Raw genomic sequence first — 26906 nt, 5'->3', positions numbered from 1 at the left:
TGCCACCCGAGGGGCACTTGGCGATGTAAGGAAGCAGTTTTGGTTGTCAGAGTTGGGGATGCTCCTGGCAGCTAGTGGGCAGGGACGCTGCTGACACCGCACAGGATGGACCCCACGACAGAGGTCTCCTGCCCGAGGTTGACAATACCTGATTCAACGTTATGCTCTTGGCAGGAAAGTATCGTAGATTTTGAACTCATTTCTGATGTTTGTGGGGTCTTTTCTTTTACTGCTTTTGAATTAAAATGCGAATTGTACCAATAGGATATGCGAGAGTATCCTACAGCAGTGAAAACAGAGATAAAAGTGTCAATGTGAAGAAACTGAATATCACGTTGAGCAAAGGACCACAGTGGTCACCTCTGGGCACGCGGAGAAGGAATGACATGGCGAGGGTCCAGCGGAGAGCGGCGGTGTGTTCTTCCTGGAGCGGCCAGAAAAAACTACCGCCGCGCGGGGGCCGAAGACACAGGGCTCTGTCCTGTTACGCCCTGGAGGTTTCCATCCCAAATCCAGGTGTCACGGGGCCGCGATCCCCCCGCAGGCTTCAGGGGAGGGTCCTTCTGGAGCGTCCTCTTCCTGCCTCTGGGGTTGCTGGGATCCTCTTTGTTCCTGGACTTGTAGGTGCATCACCCCTCTCTGTCTCCATCTCACCTGCGTGTCTGTGTTCCTCCGAGAAGGACACCGGGCGCTGCACTTAGGGCCCCTCATAATGCAGTGTGAGCCAGTCTTAACCAGTCACGCCGGCAAAGACCCCGTTCCCACATAAGGTCACAACCTAAAGCCCCAGGAGTTAGGGCTTGAATATGCCTTTCTGGGGGACACAGTCCAGCCCATTACAGATTGCAGGGTTTCAGTTTTCTTACGTTAGATGGCGGGTTCATGGACGTTTATTGTACTCTCTGTGTTTTAACCTTTTATCGTACACATTTTCAAACATATACACCATTAGAAATAACAGTGTAATGAACCCAGTCTCACTCAGCTTCAACCGTAACTAAGTTACGATCCATCTTGTTTCCTCCTTACCCTGCAAAAGCTCCTTTTTTCCCTGCTAGTGTACAAACCCAGCACTTCAGCCAGGTCACTTCACCCTACATATTTCACCCGGTCTGTAACTGACGAGAACATTTTTTAAACATAGGTGTTGCCCCATCATCACACCGCATCAAACCAATAGCAGCTCTTGACTAGTATCTACTATTCGGTCCACGTTCAGATTTCCCGATTGCCCCCAAATGTGTGCCCGTATTTCTTCTTTCTCACAAACGACAGCAAACCATAAGCACTGTCATGTCCTCGATCTCTCGGTACATCCAGAGGTCCTTCCTCACCAGCCTATTGCATGGACACAGCTGGGTGATATTCCCTTGTGAGTCAACCAGCCCGTTTATGGACACTGGTTGCTAGTCTCCTATTACAGTAACGCCGCAGTTACTAGCCTTGTGAATCGATAGTATTTTTGCAAGGATGTCTTTGGGATAGATTTTTAGAGGTGGGATTCCTGAGGCAGGAGGAAATGCCTCTTTTATTCACAATTTTGCATTTTCACCTGCAGTGACAATGATACTTGTTCTCCACCCACCTCACCTGCGCAGTGTTGTCAGACTGGGGTTTTCTCCATGGGGATCTCGTGTGTATCTCCAGTTTTTGGGGTGGTGGTGGGGAGGCACTGGGATCACCAAGATGCATGGGCCTGGGGGGGGGGATCCAGAATGGACCAGCTATAATTATTTTAGCTTCAAGAAGCACTGATCAAGCCCCAAGCTTCCTAGCCACTTCTGTCCTGTCGGCAGGGCTGGCAACCCTCTGTCGAGGCCTTGATGGTAAATATCTCGGGCTGCAAGGCCACGTGGTCTGTCCACGCCAATCTGTCCTGCGGTGCGAGCGCAGCTGTGACAGCCATAATGGACGAGGGCCACTGCCTGACAGTAAGACTTTATTACAGATGGCGGTGTTCTACTTTCCTCCAGTTGTCACGTCGTGAGGAATTATTTTTCTTTTGATATTTTTCAACCGTTTGAAAATGTAAAACCTGTACCACAGCTGGGGGCCGTAGTTTGCCAACCCTGGAGGTTGCTGCATTGCAGCTCCCTGTGCCCAGCCTGGCCTCGGACCTTCCAGACTCTTCCCCAGCTTCGACCAGCCTCATCTTCATCACGAGGGACGGGTTTTCTCCTTTTCCTCCAGTAGAGTTAAAGCCCCAGTTTGACTATACTGAGGTGAAATGCTTGTATTTATTCACTCGGAAAATAACTGCTGGGCGCCCACCGTGTGCCAGGCTCCCTGCCTCTCAGCTCATATGTGCTCTGTGCCTTTTTTATTTTAAGTGCAAGGGATTAAAAATGTACAGACACTAGAAAAGCTGCAGCTCCCACCTTCCAGGTGGCCGATGCTGTCTACTGCCACAGAAGGTGCTGGTCGTCAATAATAACACCCCGGGCCACGTGGCTAGAGCGGTAAACGTCTCTGAGAACCCTAATCTTGACTTAGTTTTATCATGATAATACTTATACCTTGACGTTACGTTACACTTACGCCGTAGAACCCAACCCAAAATGCACATTAAATACAATTTAGCCCATAAAACAGGAGGTGGGGCTGACCCTCTGCCGTGGCCGCAGCCTGAGCCACCAGCACGTTGTGGGTTAGCAGACACGCTGTCTGCGTTCTTTGCTGGGCCCCTCATCCGGGGCCTGTGTCAGCAGCGCACGGAGGCGATTTGGGTCAGGCCAGCATCACTGCAGATTCGGGAGAGGCTTCCCTGGAGGTGGCGGTGAGGGAGCTCTGGAGTCCACCTGGGAACCCCGGGTGCTCTGGGCCGAGCCTTTGACCTTTGTGGGTCTTAGCACCTCAGGACTTGTCCGCCAGGGGCACATGGAGAGTGCTCTCACCGGGGTCCTTCTCGTCCCTCCTCCTCTGAGGGACGGACCTCGTGCCCTTCTCACGTGTGTGTGTGTCAGTGACCTGGTTCAGCAATCTGTGACCTGCCATGTATCTGTCATCTTTGCTGAGTAACAAATTACCCCAACCTGAAAACAGGTCTGGTTATCACCTCAGTTTCTGGACCAGGAATCCTGGTGCAGGTGAGCTGGGCCCTGTGACTCCAGGCCTCTCCTCCTGGCCTCACTGAGGACGCCCCCTCCAGGTCACCCAGGTGCCCGTGCTGGCCTGGGTCCTCACGGCTGCTGCCCCCTGGCTTCTCCCTGGGGCGGCTCACACAGGACAGCCCCAAATCGACTCTTGTCAAGTACCGAGTTATTCGAGAGGCTCATCCAGAAGTTTCTGTCATGGAACAGGGGAAGGGGTGACAGTCTGAGGACCTCTGCCAGACTGTGGCCCATTCCTGGATCTAGTTGTTGGAAGACAGGGATTTTCAAGCATGTGGAGGACACGGGCCAAGGATAAGAACCGGGTATTTCTGGACTTTGAGTCCTCGGTTATGTTAACAGTTCGTTGAACTCGCACGCCAGTAAAATTTCCCCGACATCAAGCTCAGCTCGGCCAGTTGACCTTCGTTTACTGATGCAAAAATCAGAGATGGGCATTCTTTATCTTCTGTTTGCTTGTCAAAGATGCTTCCAAGATTATCTGGAGCATTTCGGAGCCTGTCTTGGAAGCTTTTGTTTTATCTTTTTTTTTTTATAGAGTGATTTCATTTTTTAAAAAATTTATTTATTTATTTATTTTTGGCTGCATTGGGTCTTCGTTGCTGCTCACGGGCTTTCTCTAGTTGCAGTGAGTGGGGGCTACTGTTCGTTGCGGTGCACGGGCTTCTCATTGCGGTGGCTTCTCTTGTTGCAGAGCACGGGCTCTAGGCACGCAGGCTTCAGTAGTTGTGGCACGTGGGTTTCAGTAGTTGTGGCACACGGGCTCAGTTGTTCCATGGCACGTGGGATCTTCCTGGATCAGGGATTAAACCCATGTCCCTTGCATTGGCAGACAGATTCTCAACCACTCCGCCACCAAGGAAGCCCTAGAGCGACTTCATTTTGTTCTGATTTTGCCAAGCAGGCAGAATGACATCGATTCTGAAATCTCGAATTCTTACTCAAATTAACGACGTGTCAACTGAAAAAAGACCTTGTGTAGTTTTTCTCCTAGAAAACCATAGTAACCGACTTGGTAACAAGTTATGTGTTTTTCACGTGAGTTGCTTTTTGCTTAAAAAAAGTGCACATGGTGGAAAACAGAACCTTGCAGATGGATCCACGCCACTAATTCCCATCCCCTCGGCTGGTAGGAGGCCCTCTGCCCACATGCCTCAGGACAGCTCCGCTTGGGATTAGGGGAGAGGAACAGGAAGGCTTCGCGGTGTTGGCAGCAGCGCGTGGGCTGCGCTTCCTGTCCCTCAGCCTCTGTGCACGCCGTCCAGAGATGAGAACAAAAGTCGCCTCTCTTATTTTTTTTCTCATTATCTGGAACTCACGAGAGTGCGGTCATGCTGGTTGCCCTGTGCAGGTCCTGGGTTTCCTGGGGTCAAGGCGCACGAGGCCAGCAGGCTCAGAACCACACAGACAGTTCACACGGGCACTAAGGGCACGTTCAGAGCTGGACGGGCGCCTCCTTCCACTCAGACTTGAGTTCCCGGATGCCGAGCCACGTCTGTCTAAGATGGTAATGACGGCCACAGCGCTGCCCATAATACTTATTGCTTTGATAGGAATTGGACAAAACCAAGCTGAGTTTTAAAGTACTGTGGCTGAGAAAGGATGAAAGTTAGTCTTTTCTGTAGTAAGTGTTTTCTTTGTCGAGTCCACAAGCCTTTTTAGCAGTTACTGGTGCTGGGATGGTGCCATGCATTGTACACATTGGACAAATACTGCCTCATCCGCGGGGTGTGGCCCCCAGGCCAGATGTCGTGGCATGTCCTGCCTGTGCTTTTACAAAGCCTTGAAACTCCTCAGCTCAGCCAGTGGTCCCGAACTGTCCCTGCCGCCCCACGGCTGCCCGAGGAAGGGCTGCCCAGCCGTGGGACACGCCCATCTCGCTCCCTTGGTTACCTGCCCGGCCCTGCAGGTGCTCGTGTTTCCTTTTTATTTGTTTGTTTATTTGGTTGCGCCGCGTCTTAGTCGCAGCGGGAGGCATCTTGTTCCCCGACCAGGGGTCGAAACTGGGCCCCCTGCATTGGGAGCGCGGAGGCTTAACCACTGCACCGCCAGGGCAGTCCCCAGCTGCCTGTGCTTCTGACCCTGACAGAAGATAGAAAACAACATTAAATATGATCCTTGCTGTTGCGGGGCTTTCATCCACTCAAGATCATGATAGCCAACACTTATGAAAGGTTTTTACTCTCCCCTAATTATTTATCCAGCCAAGCTTGACTACTTGGAATCTTATTTCAGCTCCTGGCCCTGACAGGTGGGACAGCACACCTGGTCCTGACAGCCCAGCCCGGGGACACGGGTGGGGAATCAGACTCCTGGGTTTTGCCCTGGACCTGCTGCTTTGGGCAAATCAATTCCTCTTACTGGAACTTTATCGTTCCTTCGTCTGTCAAATTATGTGGTGGGGTCTTCAGATCAATAAATCAATCAGCCATCAAATTTGTATCACCTAGGAACGGAAGTCAGATAACATCTCCTTTAAAAATATCAACGTGTACAAAGTTTTGCAGAAAGATGGGTAAGTCTGACTGCATCACAGTGTAAAACTCTACGCAAAAGACTATAAAAGTTAAAAGAGAATGACCGACAGGGAGGAGGTGTGCAGTGCTTCAGTGTCTGTCACCTGTAACAGGCTTCTATGAATCTGTGAGAAAAAGAAAACCCAGTAGAGAAAAGTGGGTAAATGACGCAGAGCTCACAGTTCACGAGGGTCCAACCGCGGCAGCCAGGAAGGCAGCGGGCTCTTTCCTCAGTCAGCTCGGCCGCATGGATAGGCCCGTGACAGCTGGCGGGGGTGGGGACCCGGGGGTCAGACCTGCTGGGGTGTACGTTCAGAACGCATCAGCTCCCCCAAAATGTGCCTGCCCGTGGTTTACTGTCCGGCCTCCTCTTCCAGAGTGATCCCCAGAGAGGCTCATGCCCACACGAGGATGTCTGTCTCGGCGTGAAACATCTGGGGGAAAACCTCTCGGGTGCATGGGTCACTTGTAAGTTCCTTCTCTGGGGTTTGCAGTGGGTTAAAAGGATGGGCCCGGTCTGTGTCTATCCCTATAGGTAAGCCGTTGTCTCAGAGTCACCGTTACAGCCCCATTCCCATGACCCTGGGTGAAACAGCGGGTTGGAGGGGATTAGCACGCATGCTGCCGTTGTGAGACACATTTGGGGACTCATGACTGCAGCAGGTCGTGTGCATGGCTCGTGGCTGGATTAACGTGGACCTGCGTGTGACCTCACCTTTGGGACGCCCCCAGAGTTCACCATCCATCAGATGTGCCTCGTGGGGAGGGGGCGGGGCTGAAGGGGGAAATTGGGGGCTGCAGCTCTGTCCATGAGGTGTTAGCTCTCAAAGGTCCCGAGTCAGACATCACAAGATGTTCATATCTGCCAGCTCTGGATGGTGGAGGCCTGGGCGTTCATGTCACGCTCCTGCTGCTTCTCTTTATTAAAGACAAAAGGTGTTTGACCCCAGAAATCAAATGCGGGGAAAGCCCCGGAGCCTTTTCCTGTTTCCGTCTCTCTGTGGATTTGAAGGTCCCGGCAGAGGGAGTGGTCACCGCGCCCCTCCTCCTTGGGACTTGCCTCTTGCATTGAGGTTTCTCACTGCCTGCCCCTCCCGCTCTAGTTTCTAATAATGAATGAGTCGTGTGTGGGGAACAGGGCAGCACCTCTGAGGCTCTGTGCAGCCCAGCTGTGGGGCGCCAGCCTTGCTGCGTTTCCCTCCATCCCCCTCCCCGCTGCAGCCACCCCATGTGGCCCTGCCCGCCTGGCCTGCTCCTGTTTCCGGGGATCTGTGATGTAACAGCTCCCTCCGCCAGGACAGTCGTTTCTGGTTCTGTGTGACTCACCAGACCTGATTAAAACAAATCCCGGTACATTTCAAAACATCAGCTGTGGGCTTCCCTGGTGGCACAGTGGTTAAGAATCCGTCTGCCAACGCAGGGGACACGGGTTTGAGCCCTGGTCCGGGAAGATCCCACATGCCGCGGAGCAACTAAGCCTGTGTGCCGCAACTACCGAGCCCACGTGCCACAACTACTGAGCCCACATACCACAACTACTGAGCCCACATTACCACAACTACTGAAGCCCACGCACCTAGAGCCCGTGCTCTGCAGCAACAAGCCACTGCAGTTAGAAGCCCCCGCACCACAATGAAGAGTAGCCCCCACTCACTGCAACTGGAGAAAGCCTGCGTGCAGCAACGAAGGCCCAACGCAGCCAAAAATAAATAAATAAATATTAAACACAAAAAACAAAAAACAGAAACGTCAGCTGTTACCTAAATTGTGGGGAGAGTTTATGTTATTTTCATCAGAACCTTACCAGGACTGGTTCCCATTGTGGAAAGTCACGTAGCCTGTAGTATCTCTGCTCATGGTGTCAGAGCCCAGTAAAGCAAGAGTGTTGTGTCTGGTTGTGCCTGACACAGACCCAGGGTGTCTGTCTGGTTGTAGCCGTGCAGCCCTGGTGACATCACTCCTGAAGTTTCGGGTGGAGCCGTGTCTGTGTCGTATGGGCTGAAATGCACGTGTGGTTTTCCTAACTTGTGTTCCTTCCATCTTCCCTTTAGAATCAGAGCCTCCCGGCGGTTTGTACGAGTTATTAGGGTTAGTTGGGGTTGTTCCTAGGAATTTCATAGCAAGGGGACGGTAAGAGGGGTTTACTAACAGGAGGGGACCCTGGGTCTGACGGGGTGAGAAGCACTCCAGGGACGGGCAGGGCGGGACGCAGGGAGACTCTGCCCGGACGGTGCCAGACCCCGGTGGGCTTGCTCTCAGCCCCTCCTGCCACCTGGCTGGCTCAGACGGGGTCTCCGGGCAGCTTGTTGACGGGGATGCTGGCTGCTAAGCCCAGCACGGGGATAGGCAGTGAAGGAGCGGCCCCAGAAGCTCTGGGACACCCGGTCCTCCCCTAGGCTGTATAATCTGTCATTCTTGTTCTGGGGGTGGGGCTGTCTGTATTTCATTTTCAATGAAAAGAATCAATAAACAGTCTATAATAGGAATAGAAAAGTTTTATTTGAGCCGAATTGAGCCCAGGAGACACCGATTCAAGAAGGACTGACTTGAGGCTCAGAAAGGCAAAACCGGCAAAGTTACCTAAGTTGTTTGCCAAGAAGTAGGATTGGAGCTGCAAGAAGTGGGACGGGTTGGGGTCTGAAATGGTTGCTTAGTTACACGGGGAGACCCTGGGACCCTAAGGTTGCAGCTGGCAGGTGTCGCCTGTCCTCCCTGCTATCAGTTGCCTGGCGCACCTTGGGCCTGTGGCACAGGTGGTGTGAAGGCCCTCACCTCCGGCCCGTCCTGGCCTTCGGCTCCCTGTTCTGGAAGCTTCTTTCTCAGGCCCTCCACCTAGTGCTGCAGGCCTTGGGCCCACCCTGCCCCTGGAAAAGGCCTTCCTGGCTGGCGCCCAGCCTCCATCTAACTATTCCTTCCTCTGAGAGTGTTTGGTGACACAGTGAAGATTAAGGAATGGCCTCAAGAGTGGACAAGGAAATACCGACATTTCTTGAGTGGGCTTCACACACAGGGAGAAACACTCAGTTATGTTTTCACGTCTGGGGAGTGAGTCACTATGGTGAGACCATTCATGTTGAGCACCTGTCGGGAAGTGGGCGGGAGCGGTGCAGGTGTCACGAGTCACGCAGAGGCCTGCGCCTTGAGCCAGGGGAGGGGCCGGACCTTTTGACCCCCTCGGAGGAGCGTCACAGTGAGCTTCCCTGGGGAGGGGCGGAACGGTGGGTGAGCTGGGCCGTCAGGAGAGGGGCTCCCGGTCACGGGGGGCGCCACGTGCAGACAACACGGCAGCCGCCCTGCTCTCCCCTCCCGCTTCTGTCCCCGCCAGCCCGGCCCAGGTCTCAGGACTTGTTGGTGGCCCCCGGTGGTCACCTTCCCGGGCCTGACACACAGACCACTGCGGGGTTGGCCTCATCCTCAGGCTCCCAGGCCGGTATCTCCCCCGAAATAGACTCTTCGCCTCGGGGTTTCGGAGATTCGCGCGGGTTTCAGGCAGCCCGTTTCCAGGCCGAAGCCAGCCAGCTGAACCACGATTTCTGAAGCGGCTCTGTGGATGTCGTTATCCAATTAGTCGGTATTTTCACCACGCAGTTTGCCGTAATTCCTGACTCAGCCCTGCGGGTCCTTCATTAGATATATATTCAATATTTAGAAAATATGCCTCCAGTGCGGCGGAAGGTATATAATTTCAGCTGTGAAAAGCCCCCATGTACACCAACATGTTTCTGTGTGGGAAGTGGGTGAGTTTGCTTAGATTTCTGGCTAATTCGTCTCTGGAAGGGGACGGTCTTTCCTGGGAAGTAAATATAGAAATCACGTGGGCCTCCTGCCGGCCTCCTGGTGACAGCTTTTCTAGTGCCGTATGAAGCACTGCGGTTGGATCCTTGATCATTTGAGCATCTCTCTCAGGCTAACTGATTCCCACCCACCGTCCTCGTGCTGTGGTTCCTGCTGGCCCGCGCGCGTGGCTGATTCTTCTTCGCGTTGCCCGTGTTCTGGCGTCTTTATCCGCGTTTCCTTCTGCAGAGGCTGCAGTCGTACTGTAATGTGAGCAGCCGGGGACGCACCGGGGTGTGCACCTGTTGTAAAGAGGGGCTGTTTCGTGGGGGGGACGTGGGGGGAGGAACCAACAGCCTCGGTGAGGTTAGCAGGTTGGGGGCAGATGCAGAAATTGGACGGGTCCCTGACAGGTGCCCAGCCCACCCCTCTGCCTCCTCGGAACCTGGGCCTCTGTTCCCTTTTCTGTCCCTTCTTCATAAATGCCCCCTGCCGGCACCAACACCCCCCCCCCCAGCACAGGGACCGTCTGGCCTGTGACCCCGTTGCCCTCCTGACGCTCCAGGGGACCCGGGGTCGCTGTGCTGTGCTCTGGACCGTGGGAGCCCTCGCCGCTGGCTCACAGGGCAGTACTTATCTGGTCAGCGACTCAGGACTCCCTGCCCTTCTCTCTGGGGGAGGAGCTGACAGGCTGGGTCCCCTCTGGCCCGGGCCGGGGAACTGGGCTCACATCTAAGACCTGCGGGTGAGGTTCTTTCTCCGATGCTGTAAACCTCGTCTCCCTTCCCCGGGCTCTCTCATTTCACCGCCTGGTCACTCACCTGGCCCAGCTCGCCCGCACCTCCACACTGACTGCACCAGCTCAGCCTGGAGTCGTTGCTTCTCGTCGATAGGCTGGTTCCCTGACTTCTACGTGGGGAAGCCGTGCCCCCAGCACGGAGACTGCCCCCTGAACAGGCAGGGACGTGATCCGTCCTCCCTGTGTCCTCCCAGCCCCTCCCCAGGCAGCATGCGGGGGACCCACCCGGGCCTGCTTCCCAGGGGAGCCGGGCCTCTGTGGCCTCCATGGGACAGGTGGTGGCAGGTAACCCGCCTGCGCGAGCTGAGCTGCAACCTGCTCCCCCGTAGGGAGGTCTGAGCCCCAGCACCCACCCCCAACCCACGACCAGAGACGAGGCTGCATCTCTGCACAGGCCCTGATGACGTGCGTCGTGAGGGGGTCACGGCGGGAAACTGGACGGAAACCCCCCTTTGATCGCTGCTGCCTTTTTTCACGTTGAAGTCGCAGGAACGATTGTATCTGCTTCATCTGCAGCCTCGTCTGGAAACTTATTTTTGTCAAAAACGTCACTGTTGTTTTTGCTCCCGTGCGTTTCACAAGGGGGTCAGTGGCGGCCAGTGCTCTGTCCTGTGCAGCCCAGTCCCGGCCTCCTGCCCGGGCGCCCCAAGCACAGGACTCTTTATCTGCTGCTGTGAGCTATCGAATTAGGAGAGCCCAGAGCGGGCCAGAAGTCGTCTGTGGTTAGAGTTTTTATTTTTAGTTTGGTTCTGGACCCAGTAAATTATGGTTTAGGTCACCTGGCGTCTTCATTTTCCAGATGGTCAGTGTTTCCCAATGAAGTGGACCATCGCTGGTGCTTCTGTGATCCAAACAATTTTGTGTTGGGAAATATGTCCACGGCAGGAAAATGCCACTGAGAGCCGTGCCGAGGCCCGGATCTGTCTGGGAAGGAAGGGCCTGTCGTTCCATCGAGTGTGGTCAGTGGGGAGGGGCTCCGGCAGAGGCCAAGGGCACTGGTCCAGTGACAGGAGAAAGGGTGCGCACCTGGGCTCCTGCCTCACCACGGGAAGTCGACTCTGCTTACTGGCCCTGGGAAGGCCGGTGATTCACGCAGAGAACTCTGATCTGATCAGCAGTTAAACCCATGGGTTCCACTTACGGAGCATCACTTTAATCATTGCTCCCGAGTAAGGCTTGCAGAAGCAGGAGTGAGTGAAGGCTCCCTGGGTGCAGACAGACACCCATGTTTGTGGGCAGGGGTGACAGAAGGGGCCACATCACACACTCCGCATCACGAGGAAGCTGAAGTGCTGGGGAAACTGAGCCAGAAAAACGTCTCAAGTTTAGAAACACCTCAGCGCTGTATCATCTTCTTACCCGTCAAACAAGAAATGTTGCCTTTTAAAGCAATAAACAGACACCAGAACAAGGAATCGCTTTGTCATTGGATCCCTGTAAATTTGAAAAATGGTCGTTAGGGGACTTCCCTGGGGGCGCAGTGGTTGAGAATCCGACTGCCGATGCAGGGGACACGGTTCGAGCCCTGGTCCGGGAAGATCCCACATGCCGCGGAGCAACTAAGCCCGTGCACCACAACTACTGAGCCTGCACTCTAGAGCCCACGAGCCACAGCTACTGAACCCACGTGCCACAACTACTGAAGCCCATGCGCCCAGAACCCATACTCCGCAATAAGAGAAGCCACCGCAGTGAGAAGCCCGCGCACCGCAACAAAGAGTAGCCCCCGCTCGCCACAACCAGAGAAAGCCCGCGCGCAGCAACGAAGACCCAACGCGGCCAAAAATAAATAAATACATTTATTAAAAAAAAAAAGAAAGAAAGAGATGGTCGTTAGGTGGAACCACCTCTACAAAAATTGATCTGGTAATTCGAGGCTAGATTACATGTTTACGTTCCAGTCTGACATGTAACTCAGCTAATAGGTTCTGTTTGTTTCAGCTGAAATTCAAAACTCCCATTAGGTGACTATCGCTGGGTGAAATTGATTTCCGGAGTATTTTAGAGTCTCTTCTGTCCTTGTGTGCTTTCTGACGTTAACGCTCAGGCTGCTGTGCCCCACATCCTAACAAGGCTGATGGCGAAGTTGCTGAAGGCGCGGCCACTGCGTCTGACATACCTGATGGCCCCGCGAGGCCCCTACAAGTGGGGTGTTTCCTTGGCTCAGGCCCAGAGAGCGAGGGTGCACTGCTTGCTGTGTTCATCCCATTTTACCCCAGATGTAATCTCTTCTTTTCCAGTTCCTCGGCTGTTGGGCGTTCTCCTTTGGAAACGCATTCAGCTCAGTTTATCCATCAGGAAATGCTATCTATTAAAAACCAAACCTTAAAGATGTTATTCGTTTTCCCTAAAACGGAGAGGATCCCTCATTCTGGTAAAACCCAAGCTTCACTGTGGTAAGAGGAGGGGGTGGATTTGTCTGGGAAGGAAGGGCCCGTCTCAGCTTCAGAGACGTGAGGCTCGCTGCACTGACGCAGGGTGAGGTCTCAGCACGGACGCAGAAGCAAGTGACGGGCAATGCTCGGGACCCAGGAATTCGTGGCGAGACCTAACCGACAGCTTTACTGAGGCAAAATTCATGGATCCTAAAACCCACCTGTTCAAGGAGTACAGTTCAGTGGAATTTAGTACTGAACCAAGTTATGAAACATCGCCATAATCTAATTTGATTGACTGATTGATGGCCACACTGTGCGGCAGGCAGGATCTTAGTTCCCCGACCAGGGATTGAACCCGTGCCCCCCCGTATTGGGAGTGCGGAGTCTTAACCACTGGACGCCAGGGAAGTCCCCATCATAATCTTAATTTTAAAACATTTTCATCACCCCGAAGAAACCCAGTACCCAGGCAACGGCTTCCCCAGCCCCTGGCAGCCACCACCACGCTTTCCGTCTCCATGGATTTGGCTGTGCTGGACGTTTCACACAAACATCATCCAGCGTTTGCTCCTTTGTGTCTGGCCCCTTCCGCCTGTGCAGGGTTTGATTTGCGTTTCCTTGAGGGCCGTTGATTTTGAGCATCTTTCCATGTGATGTTGGCCATTGTAAATCTTTGGAGAAGGTCTAGTCAAATCTCCTTATTTGTTTTTTCATTATTGGTTGCGATGGCCTCTGTCTATCCCAGATACCGATCCCTCATTAGATATGATTTGCGAGTATTTTCTAGGGCAACCCTGGGGACCTTTCACGCATCCTCAGGGGCCACGCAGGCAAAGCCTTGACGTCTAGTTCACCTGCGTTTTGGTGGAACGTCTCGTGATTCCCCAGGAACGTGGAAATCTGTGGGGCTGGGTCTCACCCACCTTCCTGCCACCCCCGGGAGGGTGTCCGGCACAGTTTCTTGTGGCCGCCCGGGGTTCTGATGCAGGGGAGCTGCCTCCTGCCCGCCACCCCCAGGACTGGGCCGCTGGGCTCTAGCAGTTTCCCAGGACGTCGTGCCTGCGGCCCTTGTTCACGCACACACTGCTTAGTCTGCAGCCAAGGAAACCCTTCCTGCTGCCCCTCGGTTGAGCCCTTCATGGAGTGCCCTTCTGCACCCCAGGTCTGTCTCGGAAGCCCCGTGGGGCCTGCTGGCTGCGTGCCCTCTGAGCAGACAAGCAGTGGTGCCCTTCTAGCTCCTGGTAAACTGGATGCTTCGTCTGTGGTCGACGTGGGACCCAGGGAGGGCCCAGGGAGGGGCAGGCGGCACTTTGGGTTACCTCATCCTTCTTCTGCGTTATAACCTGCGGGTGCTCCTCTGCACTCAGCCCGAGGTGGGGAACTTTCCCTTTCATGTCCACAGAGCCCTGGGGGTGCAGCTGCCAACCTCAGGTGTACCTGCGACCTCAGGTGTACCCGGAGACTTAGGTGTACCCGGGGCCTAGGGTGTACCCAGGGCCTTAGGTGTACCTGCAGTCTAAGGTGTACCCATGACCTTAGATGTACCCGGGGCCTTAGATGTACCCGGAGCCATAGGTGTACCGGGGGCCTCAGGTGTACCCGGGGCCTCAGGTGTACCCGGAGCCTTAGGGTGTACCCGGGGCCTCAGGTGTACGCCGGGGCCTAAGGTGTAGCCAGGACCTTAGGTGTACCTGCAAAGTCACCTTCCATAGGTGACACGTGTTGGGGGCTGAGCCGTGTCGCCTTAGGGGCACATGCAGGCTCTAAAGCCCTGTCCCTGCTCCAGTGGGGCCTGGAAGTGGCAGCCGAAGGCGTCACAGCAGGGAGTGTGGGTTTCAGAGTCGAGGGGGCCCGTGTGGAGCAAAGGGGTGCAGGATGCTTAGGAGGTTCACCCTCCCCAGGTCACCCCTCTCCTGTCCTGACTCAGCTCCTCCCCCGCCCCTGAGGAGAGGCTCGGGCAGGACAGGAGCAACGGCCCCTCCCTGCACCGCAGCTCTTAGTGAAGTGTCTCCTGCGCCCCCCGGGCCTTCCTGAAGCTGGAGGAAAGCTGGCCTCGCAGGTTCAGGGCCTCTTTCCATCGGAGGTTCAGCCTCTGTGCCCTGACGGTGGTCTCTTCTCGCCTGTGTGTGTGTCGGATCGAACAGGGCAGAAAGTCTGCTGAGGTCCCTGCCTGGTTTAGGACATGCTGGTGGAGAGATGGAGAGTGGGTTTATTTCTGTTGACAGTTTGTAGATTTACAACTAAGTAGCTGAAACAGCTCTGCCTTTGTAATTTGGACACGTTACCTGCCGTCTGGCTCAGCAGCAGGATGTAAACACCCCTGAAGTCCCGAGACTTGCGAGGCGAGTTGACGGTGTCTCTGGGGAAGGTGGGACGCATTTTCCTCTTGCACGTCCGGGCGGAGGACCAGCTCTGGGGCAGGGTTTGCCTGGCCGCTTCTTGCTGCTGTCGTCTGCAGGGGACCCGACACCCCGCGCGGCTGCAGGGATGGAGCCCCGCCCCTGCGCTGTCACGCAGGGCTGAGTAGGACGAGGTTCATTCCCAAAGGAGCTGGTGTTGCGATGACGTGGCGAGTCCCTCGGAATATGTCGTGTTGGGTTTGTTTTCTGACCTCGTCCCACAGGCAGGTGTTGTACCCCGACCTGTACAGTTAGAACAGCGCCGAGCGGGCGAGCGGTATTTGAGGTGTTGAATGATTACGGTAAAGCCGGCCTGTGCCCAGGGTATGAACTGGCCCTAATGAGCCTCCTTGCGCCGTGCCTCCCTGGGGACGGGGCTCCTGTGCCTCTGCCCGGCCGCCGCGGAGCCACTGTCTTCAGAGTTTAGGCGGAAGGTTTCCAGGATTTTCATGTTTGTGTTAAAGTTGGTGGCGCAGTGGTTGAGAGTCCGCCTGCCGATGCAGGGGACACGGGTTCGTGCCCCGGTCCGGGAGGATCCCACATGCCGCGGGGCGGCTGGGCCCGTGAGCCATGGCCGCTGAGCCTGCGTGTCCGGAGCCTGTGCTCCGCAACGGGAGAGGCCACGACAGTGAGAGGCCCCCGTACAGCAAAAAAAAAAAAAAAAAGTGAAGGTTCCCTGAAGCCACAAAGGCTGGACACGGTGCTGGATGGGACGGGCTGGGCCCCCGGAGCACAGCCGCGTGTTTCCTTTTGTTGCCTCTGTTTGTTCTTGACAACACTGAGCAAGGGGCTGGGACCCCGTGCTGGGGCTGCCTGTCCGTGGGGGGAGGTCCGGGGCCCCGTGCTGGGGCTGCCTGTCCGTGGCGGGAGGTCCGGGGCCCCATGCTGGGGCTGCCTGTCCGTGGCGGGAGGTCCGGGGCCCCGTGCTGGGGCCGCTATGCGAGGCTTCGTCTTAGTCTCTCATGAGCAGCCGTCGTATCTCAGGCGCTGCAGTGCTGACTGCGTACGGTTGCTTGAGTGTCACTGGAAGGCTCTTCGGGTCGGAGGCGTCTCCTTAGCGTCTGGTGCACAGCACTGTGACTAACGCGAAGATGAGCGAGACCCAGGTCTCCTCGGTCCCCAGGGAGGCTTATGGGTGGGCTGCTGCGGCGCGTGAACCGCCTTCTGCTCTGAACTCATAGCTTTACTTTCTTCTTTCGTTAAAGACCTTTCCCCAAAGTTCTGGGATTGTCGTCTTTTTTTCTGAAGGCTTAGGGCTTTGCTGTCACTTTCTGGTTTTGAATGGACCCGCCCTGTGGCATTTCCACTGCCCACCAGCCTTGAAGGCCCCCCTCGACTCCTGCCGGGGGTGCTGGTGGCCGCTCAGACCGCTCCTCTGAAGAGCTGGGCGGGGGTTTGAGCACTTACCCCGTGAGGGCCCAATGGGTGGGCAGGGGTGGGGGGCCCGGCCTTGCAGGGGCGCCCAGCCCTCCCCAGGGCCCAGCACAGACCTGCATCCAAGCTAAACCCCGGGAAGACCCCGCACCCCCCCGCCCCAAGGCCTGCTCTGACCGCTCTTCCCCCCGCAGTGTGCTGGGGAGGAAGACTGTGTGGACAGCCGGACCGTGTACGTGGGCCACCGCGAGCCCCCGCCGGGTGCTGAGGCCTACATCCCGCACAGATGCCCGGACAACAGGATCGTCTCCTCCAAGGTAAGCATCAGCCTGCGAGCTGGCCGCACGGCCCTTGGCGCGCGGGCTCAGCACCCCTCCGCTCGCCCCCGGACACTGTTACGACTTGACGTCACAGCACGTTCTCTTCACGTCCCTCTTACCTGTGTCACGTTTAAGGATCAGATTTGAAGTCTAGGACGTTCAGATCCTGCCGGCACCACGAATTAGCTGTCTGGCCGCGTGCCACGATCGAGCCGCCCCAGGCAGGGTCTCTTCCTGCAAAACAGGGACGATGCAGGTGCCCCGGTGCTACCAGCTTGCGAACGCGCACGCTGGACGCGTGTCAGAGGCCATCAGTTAGGAGCGGTGACGCAAAGAGGAGGACGCGCGTGTCACCGTTTACGGGGGCTTTGACCGTCTCTTGGCCTGGAGGTGGGGTTGCAGGACCGTCTTCACACCTCAGATTAACCGGTAGCTGGGTCTTGAGAACGGGGTCGCTGACTCTGGAAAACAGTAAACATGACTTTGCAGGCTACGGAGAACTTTCCACATGCCTGGTGTCCTGGACACCCAGACCCACGTCCCAGACCTACGTAATTCACACATCAGTGTGCTGCGTGTCCAGATACCTGCGGTGGACCCGCTTAATTCTGTCATGAGTTATCAAGAGTGTCCCGTGCTTGTTACAAATACTTGACAACCGAGGTTTTCTAAAGCAGTTTTTTTTTAAATTTTTTTTTTAGTAGAGGTACAGTTGATTTGCAATGTTGTGTTAATTTCTGCTGTACAGCAAAGTGGCTCAGTTACACATATATACACATTCTTTTCCATTATGGTTTATTCCGGGGTATTAAATATAGTTCCCTGTGCTGTACACTAGGACCTTGTTGTTCATCCATTCTATATGTAATAGTTTGCATCTACTAACCCCAAACTCCCACTCCATCCCTCCCCCATCCCTCTTCCCCTTGGCAACCACAAGTCTGTTCTCTGTGTCTGTGAATCTGTTTCTGTTTCATAGATAGGTTCATTTGTGTAAGGCAGTTTTCTTAACGGAATTATTTTATTTTAAAACTGCAATGTAAAATAATAACTTTAATCTCCAGAAATACAGCATGGGTAAGTCAGTTGCTCATAAACAAAATCACAGCCAAACAAATGTAGTCCGTGGTTGCCCAGACATGACCAATGAAAGGAGAAATAAACAGGAGGACCTCATATCCAGAAATAGGTCTTTCCAGTAGCGACATTTATAAGTTAGACAGTCTCGAATAGAGCTCACTGAAGATGCACTCTGTCAACCAGTAGTGCCCCCAAAGGAACAAAATCTCAAACGTATTTCTTAGAAATCTGCTCGTGTGCAGTGCAGACGCATCGAGGAATGGGGAAGTGCACTGAAAACACTCAGATGTTGTGCACGTGTGAACTTGCGGGGACAACTTCGAGTCCCCACTCGACTAGGCATCGAGTCCCCACGCTGCCCTGCGTCTAGTCTGGGCAGGACGTTTGACAAAGCCACCTCGGCTACTGAGTCACATCCCGCACAGCTGGCTTCTCCCCCAGGGACGAAGCATGGGCCCCGCTGTCCCAGCCCCGGTTCCTCCCAGGGACCTGGAAGGTTCTGTGCAGCCGCTCAAAGGAAACTTCAGAAACTCAGGGATCGGAGCAGCAAAGCCCTTCTTGACGCATCCGGTGGACTAGAGCCCGAGGCTGCAGGGCACTGCGTTTGTTATGAAGCCCCGTCCACGCTCTGGGGGAGATAATCGAGAGCAGTGATTCCTAAATCCCATTTATGACCCCTTGCTATGATTCAAGTTTTGAGCCAATTTATCATTTTCAGGTTTTCCCTTCTAATATTCCTGCAGCCGGTGGCCAGCAAGACGTTGAGGGGCCCCGTGTCACCTCCCGGCGTCTGCTCGGCCCCGGGGTCTGCAAGGTGCTGCCTTGCCTGCGGTGGCTTCTTCCTATGTGCCCCGAGGCTCCTTGGGTTCTGACAGAGGAAACCCACCTCCGGGGCGAGGGCGCTGTAAGGATGGGTTTAGATACACGTGCAGGTCCTGGGCGCCTTTTCAAAACTGTTTATTTTCGGGAAAGTTCCTTCACCCCACGCCCTGACAGAATTAAGTCAGCATCCGCCCCAGGAGCCAGATCAGGCTGTCACACAGGAGGCGTGGGTTTTGGTGAAAAGGCAACAAGTCTCAGCTCTGAGGAGAGAGGGCACTTGCAGTATTAGTGGCTTAAAGTCAGTTCCAGGTAGATGATGGTGTGTCATTTCAAGAACAATTACAGACAACGTAACCTCGGTTGCTAATTGATCTCAGTACAGAGGAGATCCTCAGACGAGGACCTAGAATCCAAGTCGGTAGCAGGGTGGACAGGCCGTGGATTTAGACCAGATGACGTGGACATCTGGACACATGATCATTCTCATTTAAAAACAGCTCAGGATGTGGAAAATACAACTTAATTTGTAAAGCGTAAGTTTACAGGCAGGTTCAGAGAATATGTTTCTGGTGATGTATATATGTTTTCTTGGGAAGAGAACATTCGTTTCTACCTTAAAAGAAAAGATGGTCAACAAAGATTTCGTAAGTGCGCAGACGCACTTTAGTAATAAGTTTTATGACTTACTACTTAAGGAGCAGTAATACTACTACCAGCAGTAAAGTTGTAAGTTTGATTTTATTAAATCCAAGGTCGTGAAAGCACTTAGCATGTGAAAAGTTACACGAGGGGTGAAAATGCTCATCTGGCCTGATCTGAAGAAGTGCTGTTATTGGTGATCAGTGAGTTCTGTTTCCTTTTGGGGCAGAGCCTGGTAGAAATGACCCCAGCACAACCCCTTGGCTTCTGACCTCACGCCGAGCCACCAACCCAAGGCCTGCTCTAGCACCAGATCCTGGACTCAGGGACAGTGGGGCTTCATCAAGTTACAAAATTGTACCTTTGGGCACAAGACGCGTGTGGCTCCCATCTCTGCCCTCAGCATGCTGTGGAATTCAATGTTCAGCTCAGGCTGTGCTGTCCCTCCACCCTGTACGGAAAGCTGAACTACTTGGGACCTTCCGGGTCGCCTTCCCTGGAGATCAGTGACCGTGCCCGGTGCGTTTTTAGGGCGCCCCAGGCGCACCTGTGCGGGACTCCCCCTCCAGGCACACAGTAGCCGCAGCCTCAGCGGTTTCCAGGCGCTCTGGTTTCACTCTCCAGGGCTGGCGAAGCAGGGTGGCGCCAGGCTGTCCTTGTCTCCCCGTCTCCATGTGACTAAAGGTCGACCAGGCGGGACGGCTTCTCTGCGCCTGAGCCGCCCTCCCAGTGAGTACAGGACACAGGTGACTCTCACGGAAGGAAGAGAGTGGCCAAATCCAGCTCAGCGCTGACGACACACGACCCCCAGGGCAGATGCACACTTTGGGTGTGAAGTCTTTCATGGCGTGAAAGAAACACAAGGCTAGTAATTGTCCTGTGGCTTCAATACTCCTCAAGTTGTCTGGTGGGAAAGAGATGCTCCGCCGACCTCAGACTCCTTAGCTCCCTCATAGCAAAAAAAAAAAAAAACCCCTTTGTTCCATGCTTGTGGCTCAATATCAAGGATTCCAGTATTAAGTTCTATTCTACTGATCCTGGGACTTGACAGATGTAGGTCAGAGTGTTGCATTGTACATTGTAATACAAAGTGTTACATTATATTGTGGCCCAAGTGTCTAGGCAAATATTTAGATCTTTAGAATTTAGCAGAGATCAAAAACACACAATTGGAGGACTTCCCTGGTGGCACAGTGGATAAGACTCCATGCTCCCAATGCAGGGGGCCTGGGTTCGATCCCTGGTCGGGGAACTAGATCCCACACGCATGTCACAACTAAAGATTCGCACGCCACAACTAAGGAGCCAGGCAAGCCGCAAGTAAGAAGCCCGCTTGCCACAACTAAGACCTGGTGCAACCACATAAATAAGTAAATAAATAAATATTTTTAAAATGTGGTAATAGAATATTTTAAAAATGTACAATTGGCACACCATTATCCAATTGCCAATCCTTACATGTGAAATAAAATGCTCGTTTTATTTTATTTTATCCATACAGTACTGATATATCAGTGCAGTCATGAATGTTTCAACTGTCTCTTTGGGTTTTCACTCTTCTTACCATACATCATCAGGGATTTTGACCGTATTACTAATAACCAGCAGTAATAACTTATGACAGTCGTTTATTCTGTAAAATATGGAGATCACAAAACATAATGTCTGAGCTGCAGCGTGGGCCTCCTGCACCTGATAGGAATGAAGTCATCATTTAGGTGGCTTTAAAGGTGCCTGTGGGTCTAGATGCAGAGAGATAACCAAGGTGCTTACCGGTCCAGATGAGAGAGATGCCGTGCAGAGCAGGCTCTCCCCCTTCAGGGGGCGATCTTCGTTAAGAGGCAAAACTGTCAAATGGAATTTTAAAAACAGTGTCCAAGCTCAGTGTTTACTGTAGGTTAATGACATATGGGACATTGTTGTTTTCAACACAAAGGTTAGGGAAGGTCTCCTTCTGAGGCAGAAACGAGACATTCGGTGAGTAAGTGGCCTGACTACCCTCCCTGTGCCCCTCTCCAGCCCCCTGGGTAAGGGGGAGGGGCTGGCCCAGGACACCTCCTCATTGCAGGAACCATAGCCAAGCTGGGTTAAGACCACCTGAAAATGGTGACTTCTGTTTCACGTTCTGTCCCCTCGCAGCCACGCTGTAACAAAACGGAGAGCTTACCAAAAATTACAGTCAAAGGAGAATGCTAACCATGTGTGTTTTGAGTTAACAATCAGAGGTTTACATTTTACGAGAGACATTTTAATAGTAAAACTATTCTTAAGCTACTTTGCCTTACCTTGAATTGTTGGAATTAGGTAGTTGACATATGCTGCTCTTGGAGCACATGTTCTGTGTTAGCGGTTGTTTTTACAGTCAACAAGTTGATAACATGTCTACAAACACTCTCAATTTTGTATCTAAAGCTAGACATTTTGTACTTTGAAATTCAGGACAGCTTATCATGTGGTAGGGTAATGCTACACAACGTAAAATGTGGTCAGAATGACTCCTTTCTGTTTTTCTTTTATACAGTACACATTCTGGAACTTCATACCCAAGAACTTATTTGAACAATTCAGAAGAATAGCCAACTTTTATTTTCTTATCATATTTCTGGTACAGGTAAGTCTGGTCATCTTTTTCTGTCACCTCAAATGTAAATATAAATAAGTGGCATTTATTCTCAGGTGATTGGTTTGCTCCTCAGAAGGAGCAAGGACTTAATGCCCCTTTATCTGCAGATACATCACTTGTTTTCTTCAAGGACTAGCATGTTGGGTCAGAGAGACCTGTTCACTAAAACATAGGCGTGAGCGCAGTGCATGTGAACTGGTCCTGGCCACTTTCCATCCTCGTTCTCCAGTACTGACGGGAGAGCAGGATCTTCCTAATCTTTAGGGGGGATTCTCCTAAAGAAAAACATTAAGAGAAAGAGAGTTAAAAAAAAAAGAGAGTGAAAACCACAGTGAGGTATGGATTAGGGAACAGGTCAGATGTGCTTTAAGAACAGCAACCTAACTTGTCTCAATCATACAAAATACCGTTGAAGGACTTTTAAAATTTCCCAGACAGTAATTTATGCAAATAATGTAATTAAAGTGTGGCACCAGAAGCAGAGGGGTGAATTGAAATAAAACGTGCACTGGAGTCAGCCGGTGTCTTTGCCACTGCTGACGTGGCTTTCTAAGCACATCCCGTGATTAAGGAGAACTGCCCTCAGTTTTATAGTAAAAATTCATATCTAATTTATCTCCAGTGCTGGGATGAAGTGGGGTAATAGTAAAGCGAGTTAAAATGAGTCACAGCAAACGTCGGCAGGTGTTACAGGGCCAGCCAGTCCGTCCAAAGCCCCTAAGACGTGTTTCTGAAAATGACTCAACGGTTCTCTTCTCAATGCAGCTGATCATTGATACGCCCACGAGTCCAGTGACGAGCGGCCTGCCGCTGTTCTTTGTCATCACTGTCACGGCTATCAAGCAGGTGAGCCTTACAGGCAGAAAGGACGAAGGTCCTACAGAATCTCTGCTATAGGACATCGCCTTTCATCCAAAGCAGAGTTCCCCGCTTTGTTTCAGCTGGTTCGTAGGAAACTTAGCTGACTTCTAGAAATTCACTTTTGTGACTGGTTTAGGTAGAGTCTTGAGTTAAGAGATGCTTGAGTTAAAAGAAGAGAGATTGTGTAATTTAGTGCTGGTTTGTCGCCCCAAGAGTTTGAAGAGGACACGGTCGTTCTCACGTGGAATCACCCAGAGACACAGCACCTGAGTTGCCTCGCCCGCTGTGTCCCTGGCTGCCCGGACCCCGAGGACCTGCTCGTGCAGAGGGTCTGGGATGTGGCTCCATGAGTAGAACAGCCCGGCAACCCCTGATTCGCTCCGTGTGGATCGTGCTGTTCTTTGCAATCCTGATAAACAAAGCCAGTGACTAACAGGAAGGACAGGTCGTCTGTTAGTCCCACCATCCACTCAGCCAGTTTAATGCTCAACCATCACTTCTGTTTAGTTCCAGAAAATTCCCAACATCTTGAAAGAAACCCCCGTACCTGTGAGCGTCACTCGCCATCCCCCTCCGCAGCTCCTGGCGGCCACCAGTCTACTTTCTGTTGCTATAATTTGCCTATTGGGGACATTTCCTATTAACAGAACCATACAGTAGTGATCTTTTGTGTCTGGCTTATTTCACCGAGCATGTTTTCAGGGTTTATCCACGTTGTAGCACGTGTCAGTGCTTCACTCACAGATGAATAATATTCCATCATGTGGATAGACAGACCACATTTTGTTTATCCATCATCCACTAATGGACATTTGGGGTGCTTCTACTTTTTTTTTTTTTTTAATGTGGCTTTATTTATTTATTTACTTACTTCTTGCCACATGGCGTGGCTTGTGGAATCTTAGTTCCCCGACCAGGGGTCAAGCCCAGAGAAAGCGCAGAGTCCTAACCACTGGATCGCCGCCAGGGCATTCCCGGGATGCTTCTACTTTTTGTCTATTATGGAGAACACCGTTATGAACATTCACATATAAGCTTTGTGTGGACATAGGTTTTCATTTCTCCTGGGTACATACAAAGGAATCGAGTTGCGCTAATGTTGTAAAGAACTGCCAAAGTATTTTCCAAAGTGACTGCCCCATTTTACATTCCAACCAGCCGTGTGTGAGGTTTCAGTTTCTCCACATTCCTGCTAAGGCTTGTTGTCCATCTTTTTTATTACACTTACCCTAGCGGGTGTGGGGTGGTATCCCACTGTGGCTTTGATTTTACGTTTCCTTGGTAACTAATGATGCTGAGCATCTTTGCATGAGCTGATTGGCCTTTTGTAAATCTTCTTTAGAGAAATAGCTTCAAGTCATTGGCCTGTTTTTAAATTGGGTTGTCTTTTTATCCATGAGTCGTGAAAATTCTTTGTATGTTGTACATACAAGTCCCTTATCTGCTGCAGACTTTTTTTTTAGTGATTTATTTATTTACTTATTCATTTGTTTTGGCAGCGCTGGGCCTTAGTTGCGGCATGCGTGATCTTTTAGTTGCGGCATGCAAACTCTTACTTGCAGCATGCATGCGGGATCTAGTTCCCCGACTAGGGATGGAACCCTAGCCCCCTGCATTGGGAGTGCAGAGTCTTACCCACTGGACCACCAGGGAAGTAAGTCCCTGCTGCAAACTTTTGAACAGGATGACATTTGCATTTGAAATAATTTACAGAAAGGTAGCATCTAGTTAAATTCTTGATGGTCACATTGTTGCTGACAAAGCCATGCTTTCTGTGTTAGTTTCTAAATAAAAAATTAAGAAACTGAACACACATGTCACATGAGACATGGTTCAAGTGACAGTGGGTGACAGTGGGAATGAGGTGACGCATGGCGGAGTGATTGACTCCAGACTGAGAAAACATGAAGCACGGAGTCTCAAGGTGACCTTTGTGAGTGTAAGGGCGGTGCCTGTATCTCTCACAGCCAGTCTTCAGTGTGAACGTCTGGACTGGTCTGTATTTAATACAGAACCGTGAGAAGCATTTAAGGATTCCTTTGTGATAGCTTGGGTTTTATTTTCCACTCACCAGTCATCTGGAAATACAGATTTGAACAACGATATGATTTTACTTTATACCCATTCAATTGGCTTGTAAATGTCTGAAGAGCAGATGGGATTAAGATGTGGTCAAACAGGCATCCACACACACTGATGGGAGCGTGTCGGGACCACCTTGGGGAACAGTTTGGAGTATCCGGCGAAGCTGAGGATGTGATACAGGGACCCACAGATGGAGCCTGGTCTATGCACTTAGCACATACTGTGTGAGCCTCTTAGAACAGACCAGTCACCAGGGGGCTGGCGACCCCAGACCTGATCTTAGAGGGCTCTGCCCTGAGACAGTGATGCAGGCAGAGCTGAAAGAGCACCGAGCCAGCCCCAAGAGCATCCTGACCACAGCGAGGGGCCTCTGCGTACAGCAAGTGTCCCTGTCCCTAAGTGTGTGCCCTCGAACTCCCCGCCCTGTGGCTACGGAGTGAGGGCGGTGGTAGCAGCTCCTGGTGGGTGAGACCCGCCCATGGGCACAGAAAGCGCCTGCCTGCCACCTTGGCCAGGACACGGTGCCCTGCGCAGCCCGGGTCCATCCTGGCTCGACCCTCAGACATAGGCCAGCAGACCCAAAGGGCCTGAGGAGAGGACGAAGGAGGTCCCTTGTCAGAGCTGTGACCTTCCAGGGCCACCCGTCCCCAAGCTAACCTCCAGCTCTGCCAGCCCCCCGCTTCCTCCTCAGCCCCCTCCTCCCTCTGCACGCAAAGCCCCTCCCACGGAGCCCACCGCCTGGCCAGCCCCCATGCTCCCATCCTCCTCTGGGTGCTGAGCAGCCGACATCGGGCGCCTCTGCGTGACCCTTGCAGCGCTCACCTGGGTGGGCACAGCCCCTTGGTGCCGCCTGCTCCCCTGCCCACCTGCCCGCGGCCCTCACCCCTTCCTCGGCGCTCCTGAGACCCAGGGGGCTCGAGCGGCCCTCGGCCCCGCAGGGACCCCAGGCACAGCCCAGCTGACCCGAGGGTGGCCATCCGCCTGCGCGGGTCCCGACGGGGAGCCTTTGGAGCTGTGTCGGGTGGGGCGGAGTTGGGTTGGTCCTGTCCTTGCGGGCCGGAGGCCGCGGCATGGGGCAGCCGGGACGCGAGCAGGAAGGGGTCAGTTCAGGACGCGTGTCCCTGTGCAGGACGCGCCAGGACTTGCCCGGGTGGGGGCTGGGTGCGAGGGAAGACGTGGCTTCGCGCACGGCGGCGGCGGGAGCCCAGGGACGCGGCTCCCCCCGCTCGTGTCCACACGCAGTTGACCGTGGCCACGGCCGCGCCCGCCAAGTCCAGGAGGGGCTCACGGCGTCTCTCCCCGCAGGGCTACGAGGACTGGCTGCGCCACAAAGCCGACAGCGCCGTGAACCAGTGCCCCGTGCACTTCGTCCAGCACGGCCGGCTGGTGCGGAAGCAGAGCCGGAAGCTCAGGGTGAGTCCTCCCCGCCCCCGCCGACCCCAGACGGCCCCCAGACGGCCGCAGACCTGTTACGATGAGGAAACAGCGCCACGGGGCTGTTTTCGTTGGCCAAACCTCCGTCTGAAATTGTTTCATTTATTGGATGCAGGCCCACCCTCTTCCCCAAGTACTGCTCACTTCGGGCAAGCTCCTACCACTATCTTTCTTTAACTTCTTACTTCTATGTATTTATTTTTAAAGCTTTAATCGACTTTATTTTTAGAGCAGGGTTAGGGTCACAGCAAATTGAGTGGAAGGTCCAAAGCCTCCCCGTGTCTCCCCCGCGCCCGGTCCCCCATGCACAGCCTCTCGGCCATGAGGCTCCCCCCAGGCCTGTTGTCTGAAGCGTATGACTTGATAGTAACCAGTCAAGACAGGGAGAGCTCTAAACACCTGTAGAGAAGTTATTTTACAGTAAGGCAAAATCATATTAGTGTGGTCAGCTCTACTAGCTGGAAATTCATGAAAATGGGGACAGAAACCTCCCTGAAAGCTGCATGTTAATTCTTCTTTTTCAATATATTATTGGTATAATAATGCATCCTTATGTTTAAATTCAAATTTAAATTATTTAAGTGGATTATTTCCAGGCCTGTGCTGGCCGTTTAGAAGCGCTTACACGTGTGCACGTGAAAAGTATGATTTTTACGGTTTGTCCCCGAGTCATGTCTCGCTGTGAGCCTGGG

At 53.2% G+C, this 26906-nt stretch overlaps 1 protein-coding gene across 4 annotated transcripts in view; it reads left to right on the top strand.

Annotated features, from left to right (window-relative positions):
• Positions 1-26906, top strand: part of ATP11A (ATPase phospholipid transporting 11A) — a 115924-nt gene that overhangs the window by 38498 nt on the left and 50520 nt on the right. For all 4 annotated transcript variants that reach the window (XM_089899340.1, XM_089899341.1, XM_089899339.1 and 1 more), the window contains exons 2-5: positions 16545-16667; positions 21733-21822; positions 22600-22680; positions 26086-26193. In XM_089899340.1, coding sequence (XP_089755466.1) covers positions 16545-16667; positions 21733-21822; positions 22600-22680; positions 26086-26193 — 402 coding nt within the window. The remainder of the gene's footprint in view (positions 1-16544; positions 16668-21732; positions 21823-22599; positions 22681-26085; positions 26194-26906) is intronic.

Source organism: Delphinapterus leucas, chromosome 18 (genome assembly GCF_059928025.1).
Source record: "Delphinapterus leucas isolate spDelLeu-1000000601 "Yukka" chromosome 18, BTC_Dleu_Yukka2, whole genome shotgun sequence".
NCBI lineage: Eukaryota > Metazoa > Chordata > Mammalia > Artiodactyla > Monodontidae > Delphinapterus > Delphinapterus leucas.
Note: the sequence above shows the minus strand (reverse complement) of the source record. Positions and strands in the feature narration are given on the sequence as shown.